The following is a 15,281-nucleotide window of genomic DNA, read 5'->3' on the forward strand; positions in this document are numbered from 1 at the left end:
ACGCCTTTTGAGCAGTTTAGAGTCTAAATTCACATTATTATATTTCTGGAGGATATCAGAGTGTCCATATGTAAACACCACACACACACAGAAGTGTGTGTATCATTCCAGAAGTGGAATAATAGGCATTAAAAGATGTTGATTCACTGTAAATGAAAACCTGCATCTTGCTAAATAAAGAATTTCTATGTTAAGGGTGATCCATTCTTTTCCAGATCAGTGATATTCACCGTGGCCCAGTTACATTATCTCAGCTGTGACACGCAATTTACAGCTTCAGTGTAATTAGATTGTGCAGCAGGTATTGCTCAATGAATTAATATGCAAATCAGACAATTTATATACAAATCTGTCAATAAATAAATCCACAGTAGAAGAACTTAGAGATTAATCGTCATTGTTGACACACCACAGCACACAGTGCACAACAACGAAATGTGTCCTCTGCAATTAACACATATGTGACATTGTGACATAGCATCCATCCATTTTTCAAACCACTTATCCTACTGGGTCGCGGGGGGTCCGGAGCCTATCCCGGAAGCAATGGGCACGAGGCAGGGAACAACCCAGGATGGGGGGGCCAGCCCATCGCAGAGCTGTAACATAGCAGGGGGCAGCTAATTCAGCGCCCGGGGAGCAGTGCTTGTGGGCGGTACCTTGCTCAGGGCACCTCAGTGGTACCTCGCTGGTCAAGGATTCAAATCTGCAATCTTTCAATTACAAATGCGGTTCCCTAACCATTAAGCCACCACTGTCAAAAAATAAACAGAGGAGAGCGTGAAAGCAGGCCCCCACTACCAGAAATTATGCAGTGAAGATTCCCTCATTTGAGGTATTCGCAGGGGTTAGCACATCCGCAGTGCAATGGCTGGGCCTCACCCTGGGTGAACCACCTTTGTGATCATTGTATCTCCCTCTGGTTACACTAGTGCTAAAAAAAAACACAAGCATCCTTTTGGTTGTTTGGAGTACATTTTAAAACATTCTTTTAAATGGAGTACTGTGAGTGACGCATCGATCAGCGCTGATGTTTCTTGATGTTTTATTTAACTTCATCTTGGCCTTTTCTAGCCATGTTGTGTCCATGGAGCGGGAGAAGTGGATCCGGCATCAGTGCTGCTCATGTCAGTTTGTTGAATCTGTGTCTTGGTACATTTTTGTTGGTGTAAATGACCGCACACCCCCCTGACTGCTCTGCGTGGATATCTGTCCAATACCTGAAAGACCGAAAGACTCTGAATCTCTCAGTATCATGGTTCTTTGATGGAAACATGGTCAGATCAAACAAAACAATCCTTCTTAGCAGTCCACAGTTAAATTCAGCTTTAAATTTGCCTGTCTACATATTTGAATACAGTCTGATGGCAGATCTTTACATAGTCATTTTTATTATATACTTTCCCCCCCCCCCCAGTCCCTGGTCTAATAGACAGATAGCTTTATAAATCTATCATTCATATGAAGGACTTGTTTCTAAAGATGGGAGACGTCATTTACTCCGTAACATGTTAGGCGTTGTGCTTCAGATCTACAGGTGCAAAATAAAAAAGGTTCAAAGAGTGGTCAGGCCAAGTCAAATAATCCACCAATTGTGATGAAAAGATTTACAAGGGCACAGAAATGCCAGATCACATTGAAAACAAACATGGAAGCAATACTTCACTTGTCTGAAGGATCCGGTGACAAGGTGCACAATTACAGCAGGATTATTTTTTATTGATTGTTTTCCGACTTGATATGATTCCACCAGCACGGAACAGCAAGACTGAGAAGAATTAATTCCAGTTTCAATTTCTGAGCATTAAATACATAAAACAAACACAAACGTGCACGTATTTAAAGAAACACATTTGGCTCGAAAGTCATTCTTAGAGTTGCAATTTGTGAACTTAGTTATGCATACGTTGTTAAGATTTACCACATGACTATATCTAGAATTTAAGAATTATCACCCAAAGCGAAACAACTGGGTGATAACTTTCAAGGTGCTTCATGGATCTGGTAAACTGGTGAAGCGAGGATCGGGGGTCTTTTTCTTTGCAGTCTCTGCGTAAACGAATATTGCTGGCCTGCGTGTGCTATGACGTGTTTATCTGTGTGACGGCAGGAAATGTAATTGTAGATTTTTTTTGGGAGCAACACTGAAGTGATTGTGCATTTTTTAAACCAGAAAGCTGGCACCTGTATTTTCTCATTTATTTATTGAAAATATGGGGTTCATCTGCTTGGGGTTACAGGTCCTTTTTCAAATAGCTGGTAATTCATTGGCTAATTGTACAGAGTCATAACCCCAGAGATGTCAACCCAGGAGAATACCTGCTATAGAAGCCAAAGAAAAATTGCTCCAGTAAATAGTCCAGTGGTATTTATATGATAAATAAATGTAACTGTGCATTGAAATATACACTATATGAATAGAAGTACCACTTGACATACCTCCTCCAGTGAATTTAGGTATTTCATTCAGACCCATTGCCACAGGTGAGTAAAATCAAGCACTTATCTATGCAGTCAGGTTTACAAACATTTGTGAAAGAATGAGTAGTTCTGAAGAGCTCAGTGAATCCAAGCATGGTACTGTCGTAGGATGCCACATTTGCAATATATCAGTTTGTGAAATTTCTTTCCTGCTATAAGTGATATTATTGCAAAGTAGAAGCGTTTAGGAACAACAGAAACTCAGCCATGAAGTGGCAGACCATGTAAAGTAAGAGAGCAGTGCATAGTGCATAAAAGTCAGCAAAGCTCTGTTGACTCTATAACTGCAGAGTTCAAAACTTCCTCTTGCATTAACCCCAGCACTGGGAGCTTCATGGATTGGGTTTCCATGGCTGAGCAGCTGCATGCAAGCCTCACATCACCAAACGCAACTCCAAGCGTCAGAGAGAGTGGTGTAAAGCACACTGCCACTGGACTTTGGAACAGTGGAAAGCTGTTCTCTGGAATGATGAATCGTGCTTCTCTATCTGCCAGTGTGGGTTTGGCGGATTCCAGGAGAACGTTACCTTTCGTGGAGGAGGGATAATGGTATGAAGTTGTTTTTCTGGGTCGGGGCTGGACTCCATAGTTCCAGTGAAGGGAACTCTCAATGTTTTAACATACCAAGACATTTTGGACAATTATATACTTCCAACTTTGTGGGAACAGTTTGGGGAAGGAAGGCCCTTTTCTGTTCCAGCATGACTGCACCCCAGTGCACAAACAAGGTCCATAAAGACATGGTTGGGTGAGTCTGTTGTGGAACTTGACTGCCCCACATACAGCCTTGACCTCAACCCCAAACGAACACCTTTGGGATGAATTACAGTGGAGACTGTGAGCCAGGCCTTCATGTCCAACATCAGTGCGTGACCTCACAAATGCTCTTCTGGACGAATGGGAAAACATTCCAACACACTCCAAAATCTTGAGGAAAGCCTTCCCAGAAGAGTGGGACCAACTCCATATTGATGCCTAAGGATTTACATTGGGATGTCATGAAAGTTCCTGCAGGTGTAATGGCCAGGTGTCCCAGTACTTTTGTCTATAAAATGTAACTACAGTATGTTGAGGTAAATGTAGAAATTTAGAAGGTCTCACAAATGGATTAATTCACAGCATGAACATTGGGAGCCCCGAATAATGCAAATAACACAAAAACACAAGTCACACATCTTATTAGGAATTAAATTTTTTTTAATGAGGGCCCTTAACTGTTATTAAACCTCAACTGTGCATCATCAATTCACAATGACAGAGACACTTTAAAATATTAAAAAAAAAAAAAAATACTTATCTCAGAGTTGCAGAGAATCAGTCTCAGCCAAGAAAAATGATCGCAGGAGGGCAATGGAATTGAAGGCATGTCAGACTGGAGAGGAGACCATCAAATATTCGGTAAAACAAGGTATGCTAGTCGTTTAGGGAGTTATTAAAAACATTCAAAGAATGTGGGGAAAGAAGCTCCTATCAGCTATCAGCCAGATAAGTGGAACAGAAAATGGACGGAAGGCTGGATCTGCTGAAAACGAACACATGCTCAAATTTTTTCCTTGAAATAAATGGAATTTTAGAGGTGCTTCAAATAATTTCGCATCGCATACAATACTGCGCAAAAGTCGATAAAAGAAAATGAGATCAAAATAATCTTGTTTTTCGTAAAACTGTGGTATTATGGCTGCCAAAGCATGTCAGCTTAGCCATTGCAAAACCTCTCCTAAAATCCAGCCAGCATTTGCAGCAAATATCCGACACAGTCCATGTCTTTTAGACTTGGATCATTATCCCATCTGGTCTGGTTAATCAATTCCTTACTGAGTCATTTAACAAATCATGTCAGTTAATTAATTAATTAATTGAGCCCCGAGGACAAATTTAACAAATACACGGAATGACTGGGGTGCTCCTGAGGAGAAATTTGGGAACCAAAGTAGTGTTCATCTAGCCATCCAAGAAAATACGTCTCTTTCTGGAGAACAAAAGAATTAATTATTTTTTTATTGTATTAATGTTAATTTACCTATGTTCTAATGTTAATTAGTTTTTTCTGAGCAAATACACACTTACTTTCTTTGACTGCCTGAGTCTTTCGCAGAGTATCACACGTCTAGCATTCAGAAACGCAGGCAATCGATGCGCATCATTCAGCGTTCAATATTTCCGTCTAAACGACATGCTAATATATTCATACTCCGACAATAGAATTCACTGATTTAATTTATCCTGGTGATCATGGGTCACCTTCAGATTCACAGCATACTTCATTCATAAAATCCCCACAAACCCTTGCACCAGTTCAGCAGTAATTACCACCATTTATACGTTTGGGGACAGTTATCTTTCCATCAGACAATCCTGTAAGTTTCTGTTACTTAAGCTAACATTATAAAATATTCAGAAATTCAGTAAGAAAGAATATCTTTCAATACCTGATATCTTTCAATACCTGTCATTCAGTTTAATTTCATCCTAGTGTGGCACCTTGGTGTGGATATTTTATTTCAGCTATCTGAATACCTGAAGCATTTATCATCAGTCACCTCATATGATGGTTAAAAGCTCATGTTCTTAACTTTTAGGAAAACTTTTTTTTTATCTATATATTACATTACATTTTTACCTATATATTAAATATGTAGATCCATGAATAACAAATCCCTAGAGCAAAACTTAAAATTCAATCCAGCCGTACATATGTGGTTACATACTACTGTATTTTCAGAAAACAATGTGCTGTTTTTTTTTTTTAATCTAACTATTAAACTGTTAAATGGATCAAGGAACTGGCTACAGACTGGTGATGTATTCTGCCGACACAGTAAATACCTGACACTGAGACTAAGAAAAGAGACTTCAAAGTTTTTTGACCCATATGTGTAGGGGGTAGGTAGATGTTTTCTTCAAAACTGAGCATAGATGAACTAAGATATTTTTCACGAGATAAGACAGAGCCTAAGAGACTCAATTTTGGTCGTAACCCAATTTCGATGAAATACGCAGTTGCAGTGTTTCACCTTTGTAAGGCAGTATTGTTAACAGCTTTTGACCAGTAGCTCTCCTTGTCATGCTCTCCTGATCCAATCGGCATAGGTGCTGTTTTTAAACAACGATAAAAAAAATCCAGGCTTGACTGGCACAGGATGCATTGGATTTGATGTCGGGAAGAATGAGCTTCAACTTGCCTTTGTCTAGCCTCAGAGTAACATGATCATTTTGTTCCAGAAGTTTTGGGAAAATTGCCGCTAAGTGTTCTATAAAAATCAGATTAAAGATTTATTTTTAGCAAGTCCATGTTCCCCAGGCCTCGACAAAGTGTCAAAATCGTCAAGAGTCGGAATCGAGGTAGGAGTACCCCAAAAAGTATGGTCTCAGATGACATTATGTAACGTCAATCTGCATGAGTAAGTTGGCTACAGAGAGCTGGGTAAGACAGCTGGCCAAATTAATAAACGCAAATAGATTTTATCAAAGGAGGCAGAAATCTGAGTAAAGGGAGCCTCTCTTGTGTTATCATAGAAAGTTCAATCCCAGCTGGTAAAACATTCAGTAGATCATGACATGGAGACAATAAGTTAGCAAGTGGACAGACAGGAAGCCTGTGGCTACCTTATAGCTCCCCCTAGGTGGTTCTGGTAGAAGTGCGGCGTGAGGCCGGCACAGTGCTCACCCTAGATACAATACACCGACAGACAGAACAAGGCCACTGCAGCCAGACTGGCCACTAGAGCGGCGACAAACATCTGCCCTCGCTTGCACCGGTGCTGCTCTGGTTCCGCCTGCATCATGGAGAGCAGAGCCAGCGAGGAGCTGGTCCCAACCGGCTCGGCATACTGCGGACCCTGCGCCTCCACCGTCCACCGAAGCACGTTCACCCGCTTCTCCATGTCCTCAATCATCTGGTCCACGCGGTCCTTCTCTGCCTCCAGCTCGCCCTGTTCCAAACGGTCCACGCTGGCCGAGGCCACGTTCAGATCCGGTTCGGTCAGGCTCAGCGCCCGGGCGGTTACCCTGGCCGTCTCCCCTGCAGAAATCCTCGGTCATGTGAGCTCGTGGGACACGGCTAAGAGCACCTTAACATCACGCCTCAGCACGGCATTAAAGACTTTTATACAATCGGGCCAAATTCCAAGCTGATGCTTGTCAATACTCATAGATTGCTAGGAATTTATCAGACGCCAGTTTCTCTAGTAATACGTAAGACAAGCAGGCTTAGAAGGCGTCTCCCAAAACCGTGAGGTTTCGCCATGGCTGCATATGACAGCAGTGTTGGGCATTTCAGGTCCAGAAGTTACAAATCCAGACCAAGATTTTGTTTTTGCCAAGCAGCTGAGCATAAGGAGTCACAGTCACAGAGTAACTCATCTGGTCGGTAGAAACAAAATCCTGGTCTGGATTTGTAGCTTCTGGACCTGAAAAGGCCAACACTGCTAATGAGGAGATTTAATTTCCAAAAAAGCATATTACAAACATGAATGAGTAAGCTAAATACTGAAGCATCTACAGTTAAAATTACCCAATAATGCACAATTATTTACAAAATCAAAGTGGGAAAAATGGCCTGCAATTTTAGGCACCACTTTTATATATGTGAACACAAAACTGTATATTCACTGGGGTCATGAAATCAGCGCAGGTGAGTCTCTTGACAAGCAAAGCTGGATGGAGCAGAAACTTTGACCTTTAACCTTTAAGTCACCTGACTTACCTTGCATGCCGGTCTGTACCAGAACGCCAGTTTTGGAAGACAGAGGGAAGTTCTGTCCCACGCTGAAGACCTTGCACATATCTGCGTGGAACAGCTCCAGGCTGGAGGAGAAGGACACCCACAGTAGCTCCGCCTCCAGCCGTGTGGGCGGGGCCAGGGATCTGTCGCGCAGCCGTGCCGTCAGGAGCCGTTGGCTATCCAAAGCCAGCTGCTGCGCCCGCTCCCGGGTCTGGCGCAGCTCGTGCCGCAGCTGGACACTGTCCGTGCTGCCACCCACGCAGGAGGACAGCTGGTGGTAGCATGCGACCACCTGAGCCAGGGAAAAGGGAGTCGGGGGAGCAGGGTAAAGGGAGGGAGGGCAATGTCACGTTCTCAGGGTCCCGGGCTGCAGGTCGCGTGTCACACACACAGACACTCACGCACTCACACACACACACACACACACACACACTCACACTCACACACACACAGACACTCACACACACACACACACACTCACACAAACACACACACACTCACTCACGCACTCACACACACACACACTCACTCACACACTCACGCACTCACACACACACACTCACACACATACTCACTCACACACACACTCACTCACACACAGACACACACACACACAGTCACTCACACACACACTCACTCACACACTCACGCACTCACACACACACACTCTTTATTATATCTTTGCATTCATCCATTCATTTCTATGGGAAAACCCTAATCCCAACAACGGCAACCTTAATCCCTACCCAGCCCTAACCTTAAACCTTAAACCATAAGTAACCAAACTAAATACAAGATGTTTGACATTATTACTCTGCATGTAATACTATAAGTTCCTGCAGGTGTAGCCAGACATCAAAACAGTTGACACACAAAGGCCTATAGGATTTGAATACAGGTATGACATTTGACTCCATCCATCCGTCCGTCCGTCCATCCATCCATCCATCCATCCATCCATCGTTAGGGGGCAGCGTGAGGCTCAATGGGCTAAGTCTGTGTGTCTATAATCACGAGGCCCTTGACCCCCAGCTCCCTGGGCACCCCAAAAGGTGGCTGCCCGTCAAGGACCACTTGTTCTAGAAGTTAAAGGAGGCGTAAAAAAAGAATTCCCAATGGGGACAATAAAGGATGGATTATTATTGTCATATGTCATATCCTTAACAATGGCCTTCCGGAGCAGAAGGCCAGACAAGGTCAACATTCCGGCACTTTCCCTGTTATTAGAAAAGCTTCCTGGGGAAAATGCTGCTTTTGGGACTGACCTGACGCTCATGCCCAGGTGTCACACCTTGCATTAAACCGATAAGAACGATAAGAGCTAAAAGAACCGATGTTTCCCACATATTTCAGAAGGGCAGCAGTGGAAAGTTCAGCTTCAGGAAGTACAAATCCAGACCAAGATTTTGTTGCTACCAACCAGTTGAGTATAAAGAGTCACAGTCACAGAGACTCAACTGGTTGGTTGAAACAAAATCTTGGTCTGGATTTCTGATTTCTGAACCTGAACTTTCCACCTCTGCTGTAGGGTTTATATAAATAATTTTCAGGATCGGGACGGCATGGTGGTGCAGTGGTTAGCACTGTTGCCTCACACCTCTGGGACCCAGGTTCGAGTCTCCGCCTGGGTCACATGTGTGTGGAGTTTGCATGTTCTCCCCATGTCGTCATGGGGTTTCCTCCGGGTACTCCAGTTTCCCCCCACAGTCCAAAGACATGCTGAGGCTGAGTGGAGTTACTAAATTGCCCATAGGTGTGCATGTGTGAGTGAATGGTGTGTGAGTGTGCCCTGCGATGGGCTGGCCCCCCATCCAGGGTTGTTCCCTGCCTCGTGCCCATTGCTTCCGCGATAGGCTCCGGACCCCCCGCGACCCAGTAAGATAAGCGGTTTGGAAAAAGGATGGATGGATTTTCAGGACCAAAAATATGTTCCAATATGATTATTTAAATGGTTTCTGAATTATCAATATTGGTCTGAATATTTAATCGCACACAGACGGTACCCGGAGCATGGAGAGCCCGGTGCTGCGTGTTTGTACGCAGAGGGCAACGTGATAACTGTCAATAATCTAAAGCACATCAGCGCTATTCTTAGAGAGGATTCCCAGATTTGCATGACTGATCCGGCAGTAATTACGGGAGCCCCGAACGGAGTGGAAGAGATTTCAGGCGACGCCGCTGAAGCCTGGGTACCCCCTCATCCAGGAGCGTGCAGAAGAGGAAGTGACCACCTACAGCCCCTTTCAGAGGAGCCTCTGTGCACAGCGGGACGGGACGTCCTCAAAAGCCAGCCGGCGCTCTCAGCCCTATTCACACAGCCTGCCTCCTGAGAGGGGACCTGCGGAAGGCCAGCTATTATCCTCACAGCAGCCTAGCAACCCAGAATGCATCAGGTGGACTATTGTGCTATTGGCTGATGGTTCAGAACATGTAGCTGAAGATCAACAGTACCCAGAATCCCAATCGGATACAAATTCCTATGCCAATTCTTCCCCAAATGGCACGTATTAAAAAAGCTGATTTTATATATTGTATAAATAATATAGTTATGTTTTACTATAGATTGTCTGCATTGTTATATGACCCAGAATCAAATCCATAGTATTGTGAGATTGATTCTGGGTTGTCAAATAACTTCTGTTCGTTCAGTCAGCCCACTTCATTATTACCATTAAATAAAAATGCTGCCCCACTCTGACTCCTCAGGGCTTGTATCTTTAATGCTGACCCCCCCCCCCCCCCCCCCCCAACATGTGTAGATTGGCAGATTCTCCCGGCTGGATTTTGCCTGGGTGTAGTCATGGTGACCCTGCATTTCCTGTAGCGTATGACCGAGTGTATCTGAATGCCGGTGATACTGCAATCATAACACGTTCATATCCATGCTGAAGACGGCTACTCTATATACCTTTCAGATAAACGGGTTCATTTTAAGGACATATAAAATAAAGGAATGTGTCAATGGAGGTGACAGCGGAAGCTATAACAGGGTCATGATTGGTGATCCGTGTGTCTTAGATACACAGTACAATCGTTATTCCCAAATATGTGAAGCCATCTACTATCTTAAATTGGTTAGCTTGTTCAGGTGGTTTAACTCTTGAGAACTCAGTAACATTACAGAACATTAATCATTATTTAATCTTCATTAAATCATTCATCTTCATTATTTCCAAATTCTTTAAGAAGAGAATGACATCGTTTGCGAGCAGGGCGATCCACTGCTCATGTTGGCCTTCCGTTATAACAGAAATGCATTTATTAGACCTTACTGCAATAGCAAATGGTTCAATTGTTAATAAAAACAGTAAGGGGATAGAGGGCAGCTTTGACGACAGTCCCATTGTATCTGAAATGGTTTTGACGTTAGCCCATTTGTCAATATATTTGTATAAGGCTTTCCATAGAGCAGTTTAACCCATTTACAGACCTGGTTAATTTAATCAGGATCAGAATCATTTACTTATCACTAAGTACTTTACCATACGAGGCATTTACTTTGGCTCTTCCCTGCTCCTCATTAATGAAGGGCTTCTTCCCTGCTTCATGGGACTTCAGTGCTGCTTCTAGGAGCCTGTTGTGAATTATCCTAACAGTGCACTTCACACCTGCACTTAATGTTTCCCGTTCCTTTTGAAGGTGACTTGAGGTCATCGTCCAATTTATGAGGCACTGCCGGATAAGTTGACAATCATTAGAAAGTTGCTTCTGCCCTCTGCTTGGCTGGTTTTTTGGTCATTCCCAGTATCTCCTGTTTCACCTTGTTCTTGTGTCCTGCAGAAACATTGAGCCTGGAAGCAGCCTGCATCAGCGTAGCCTTCTGCCAGTGGAGCCAGGATTAAACCAGGATTTAAAAATGCAGCCTTTAAAAAACATAGAGTGGCCTCTTAATTTTTTTCATGGCTGCATTTATATTTGGTGCCTTCGATTAATGTCACGCAATAGTATAGCTATGACTGGAACAAGAAAAACTTCACCTTGATGTGTAGAAATTCAAGGTGACTCTTACAGACAGGCAAGCCATTTCTGGAGAGCCGAATGTGTTTTTTGGATTGCAGTTACGGCCGGTCTGTGCCCTGTCCCCACAGGCGGCCTGTAGCGTTGCCCATTAGCAGGTAGGAACCCAGGGCCGGTGATCCAGACGTAACGAACAAGGTGTCCTTTCCGGCCGAGCTACCGGCGGGAGACCTCTCAGAAGGTGCCGGAAAACGTCAGGACTGGCTTTGAGGTTTACACATCTAAACCTTTTCCTGCGAGTTGCAGGAGCGCTGCCCACACTGTCTGTGGTATGAAAACCAGCGTAAAGTTCTGCCAGTTCTTATAGTAGGATAATTTAGTGGAATAATATACAGAACTATTTTAACGATCTATATACAGAACTTACTGCTGGGCTGGAATAGTAAGCATTAGAATTAGTATAAATTCATATGAGAACTGTTAAAACAGGTTTGAAATAAAATCTGTCCCTCTAACCTTGTTCAGGGTCTCCACAAGAGCCTTGACCTCCTCCAGGAGCTTCTGGGACCCACCGCTGCCCTCGTCAGCTGCCTTGGCATCCATGTGGGCCATGGGGGCTCACTCCAGTGGGGGGGGCACACAGCCCCAGCAGCCTTTAGGACTCCAGGGCCAAACTAACCGGATCAGATGATGATCTTGTTTCTAATGAGGAAACTCCATGCACTTGGAACATGGATTGTTTTCTGATCCGAGATACAAGTTGGGAAAAATATATATGTATTGTCAGAATAGCCACAGATTCCCAGATCTGGAGCAGGCGAGGTAATCCCAGTAAACCCACAGCTCTCAGTGACAAGCTGTGACCCATAATGCTAATCCTATTAGCTGGTGCCCAGAGCCTTTTATGCATCCACAGACAGGTCTGGCTTTGTTTGTGTTTAGGTGTGTGCGTGCATGAGTGCGCACGTGACTGGGAGTCCCTTGCCTCAGAAAATGCGTTCCATCTGTTTTCTGTCTTTTTGTGTGAAAATATAGCTTGGCATTACAAAAAATGTTTTTTTTTTTTTTTTTTTTAAGTAATAACAACTATTTATTTGTTTATACCTACTTAAATTATTTACACTTTTACATTTATTAATAATTATCTACACATCTTCTGCACTCACCATAATGCTAAATCATTCACATGGTGTTAAACGACCAGGAAGTCTTTCCCTTCTGCATCTATCACTGTTCACATGCTCGAACGGTAATAGCCCGTGATATTAATGGCTTGTTTACCTGGCCTAACAAGCCGCCATTAAGGCATGAGATGTTGATCCCAGAGTACCTTTGATTCAGGTCTTGCCTGTAAATTGCGCAGTCCAGTTACCTACTGCCAAAATCTCTACATGAGGGCAGCCTAAGAACATGAAGGAAATTACAGATTGCGTGTCTAAAGCACTTTTGAAGTTATAGGGTTGACGTGTGGAGGTTCTTCTCTCTGGCACCTCTGCTCCTGGACCGACGGTGAGCTTTGGCTGAGTCGGCGTGGCGGCGATTACAAGACTGGTACACCCTGCCCTTCATCTGATCCAGGTGGAGACCAGCAAGGGAACAAGAGATGGAATGCAAGGTGGGACGAGTACCTCGGTTTAATTTGCCTTCATTCATCCACCCCGATAAATAGACCATTGCACTTAAATCATAAAGTTGCATCGCCCCAAAATCAAACTCTCTTGTATGCCGCAGCCTTCAGAGAACAGAGATGACATTTAAATAAAATCAAGAGACTGTGAGTCACATACAGAGACAGTAAGAGAAAGACGCACGATTAGAAAGGAAAACACAGAGAGGTTAAGTTCAGTCTCGGCTCTCGGCAGAAGAAGCCAGCTGCCATATGAAATATTATTCAGATGTGTAAAAGATAAATATATACCCAATTAAATGTCTTAATTAAATGTCCACATGACATTAAACAATGAGGAAGTACCCCGGTAAAAAAAGGGATTAATCTTGTCTGCTCATACTTCTAACTAATCTGGGCTTCTCCGTGGTGACTGGGATCCCTAGAGGAGCTTTAATCTTCCTCCCAGGTCTTTTTCTTCGCCGTTACACACCTTTGATAATTAGCTTCCTTCTTGCTGTCGCTAGCGTCTCCGATCTCTCATCGGCCCCCAGTGATCGCTGTGCGTCCGCTTCCAGCCAATCGTACGTATTTCATATGCACGCCAAAAGGGCTCCTGCACAGCGTTTCAGCATTTTAGCTGATTGATTTCACTGATTTATGCTCCATTTAAATGATTGTCTCTATTGCTGCATGTTGAAAGCAAATTGCCTGGCCAGCTTTCTCTTCTGGGGGCGGCATGGTGGTGCAGTGGTTACCACTGTTGCCTCACTCCTCTGGGACCCGGGTTCGAGTCTCCGCCTGGGTCACATGTGTGTGGAGTTTGCATGTTCTCCCCATGTCGTCGTGGGGTTTCCTCCGGGTACTCCAGTTTCCCCCCACAGTCCAAAAACATGCTGAGGCTGATTGGAGTTACTAAATTGCCCATAGGAGTGCATGTGTGAGTGAATGGTGTGTGAGTGTGCCCTGCGATGGGCTGGCACCCCATCCTGGGTTGTTCCCTGCCTTGTGCCCATTGCTTCCAGGATAGGCTCCGGACCCCAGTAGGATAAGCGGTTTGGAAAATGGATGGATGGATTGATGGAACTTTCTCTTCCAAAGATTATCTTTTACCCTCTAAACTGGCCCCACATTACAAAACACAATTATGTTACGTGGGAAGTTTCATCATACTGACACATCCTTAACCCTGCGAGAGACGTATGTGTTATTAAGGGAAAAGCTGCCGCTCACAGGTCACTGAAGACCTACCTGGGGTGGTTTTTATATTTTACTGATAGATCCAGACTTGGCTCCTCCTTTTGCAGACCATGTGACTAGAAATTGCCCCACCCCCTAATTAAGGGAACAAATGGAATGTCTAAAACGGCATAGGATTAAACACCACACTGCCACTGAAGTGGTCCGTTTATTCAATGAGTAAACATGCTAGCTTGTATATAAATAATTATACTAGGCAATGGGCTGCATTTTTACCTGACTCTAATCCAACCTTCCTCTCAAAAATTTAAACTAAATAAAAATAAGTTATATAAGTATTGAACCTCCATAGATGTATACACTCCTAGGAAGACACTAGTAATCCCTCGTTTGGAACAAACAGTCATTCGTTCCGAGGCTTTCTGCCTGCAAAACTCCTCCCAGGGTCTTTCCCTGGCTCGTCTGGTCTAAGTGAGCTCCCCCCTCCTTAATTGCAGTAACAGGTTGCCCCCTGAGAAGCCTGCTGAGTAGTCAGTTGCCATGAGTAGGTAGCGTAACCTCTACAGTAAGTTTAACCAGGGCTAGTTAATCCTATAAGCGACATAGGCAGCCGCCTACAGGACCCCGACTTGCCATCCAGTTTCACTGACGGAGGAAGCCGGAAATGATGCTCACTTAGGGCACCACTCCGGCTAGGACTGGTACTGAGGTTAGAAGACAGTGGATGACGGCGTTTACGGTCATGATCCCCGACGTCACGAACTGTGGTCATTCGCCCCGTTTCACTGACATGCTACGGGAGTTGGTAGTGATCTTCATATCCAAGATTATCGTGTTTTGCGAATTGTCTATCTAACCAGCACCAGCATATTTTATTTCTCGTTGTTTTGCATGTTTAAATGGTATTCATAATAATAATAATAATAATAATAATAATAATAATAATAATAATAATAATAATAAACATTTTCAAAAGATTTTTAAGAACGCAAACATTTATGCAAAAGCTGAGGTTCACCATTTCTTGTCATTGAACTTACAGGGTAAGAAAATACACCCAATTAAACTGCTGGAAAGTGCCAACACCATGCTTAGTGTCATGAACTGTGCGTCCAGTCCTCGTATGTACCACGCCCCCTGATCATCCACGTGTGCTTCCCCGATTGTGATCACCTGTTATTTCGGCTTGTCTTGTGTATTTAGTCTGCGTCCGAGTTAGTTTCCCCAGATCCGTCATTAATGTTCGTCGCCGTCTGCCCTTTCTTCCCTAATTAAACTCCGTTTTCCTGAAATCCTGCCTACCTGCATCGTCCT

The 15,281-nt window shown here is 43.8% G+C and overlaps 1 protein-coding gene and 1 non-coding gene across 2 annotated transcripts; both read right to left on the minus strand.

Annotated features, from left to right (window-relative positions):
- Window positions 1-769: 769 nt before the first annotated feature.
- On the minus strand, window positions 770-930 carry LOC125740899 (U1 spliceosomal RNA). The gene has a single exon (XR_007397812.1). It is a non-coding gene; the product is annotated as a U1 spliceosomal RNA (small nuclear RNA).
- Window positions 931-5,224: 4,294 nt separating this feature from the next.
- Window positions 5,225-11,870, minus strand: LOC125740509 (regulator of G protein signaling 9 binding protein). The gene is made up of 3 exons (XM_049011760.1): window positions 11,678-11,870; window positions 7,187-7,496; window positions 5,225-6,502 (listed from the first exon to the last, which is right to left on the minus strand). Exons 1-3 carry the CDS (start codon window positions 11,771-11,773, stop codon window positions 6,150-6,152), a joined length of 759 nt encoding a protein of 252 aa, XP_048867717.1. The 5' UTR covers window positions 11,774-11,870; the 3' UTR covers window positions 5,225-6,149.
- Between the last annotated feature and the right edge of the window lie 3,411 nt (window positions 11,871-15,281).

This window comes from Brienomyrus brachyistius, chromosome 4 (assembly GCF_023856365.1).
Source record: "Brienomyrus brachyistius isolate T26 chromosome 4, BBRACH_0.4, whole genome shotgun sequence".
Lineage (NCBI taxonomy): Eukaryota > Metazoa > Chordata > Actinopteri > Osteoglossiformes > Mormyridae > Brienomyrus > Brienomyrus brachyistius.

What these genes read in the sequence shown, in the direction of transcription:
- LOC125740509 (XM_049011760.1), bottom strand. Translation starts at nt 11,773, where the DNA reads ATGGCCCACATGGATGCCAAGGCAGCTGACGAGGGCAGCGGTGGGTCC. An exon ending in TTGTGGAGACCCTGAACAAG is followed by an intron (nt 7,497 to 11,677) that starts GTTAGAGGGACA and finishes TCCCTGGCTCAG; the next exon opens with GTGGTCGCATGCTACCACCA. An exon ending in GGTACAGACCGGCATGCAAG is followed by an intron (nt 6,503 to 7,186) that starts GTAAGTCAGGTG and finishes GGATTTCTGCAG; the next exon opens with GGGAGACGGCCAGGGTAACC.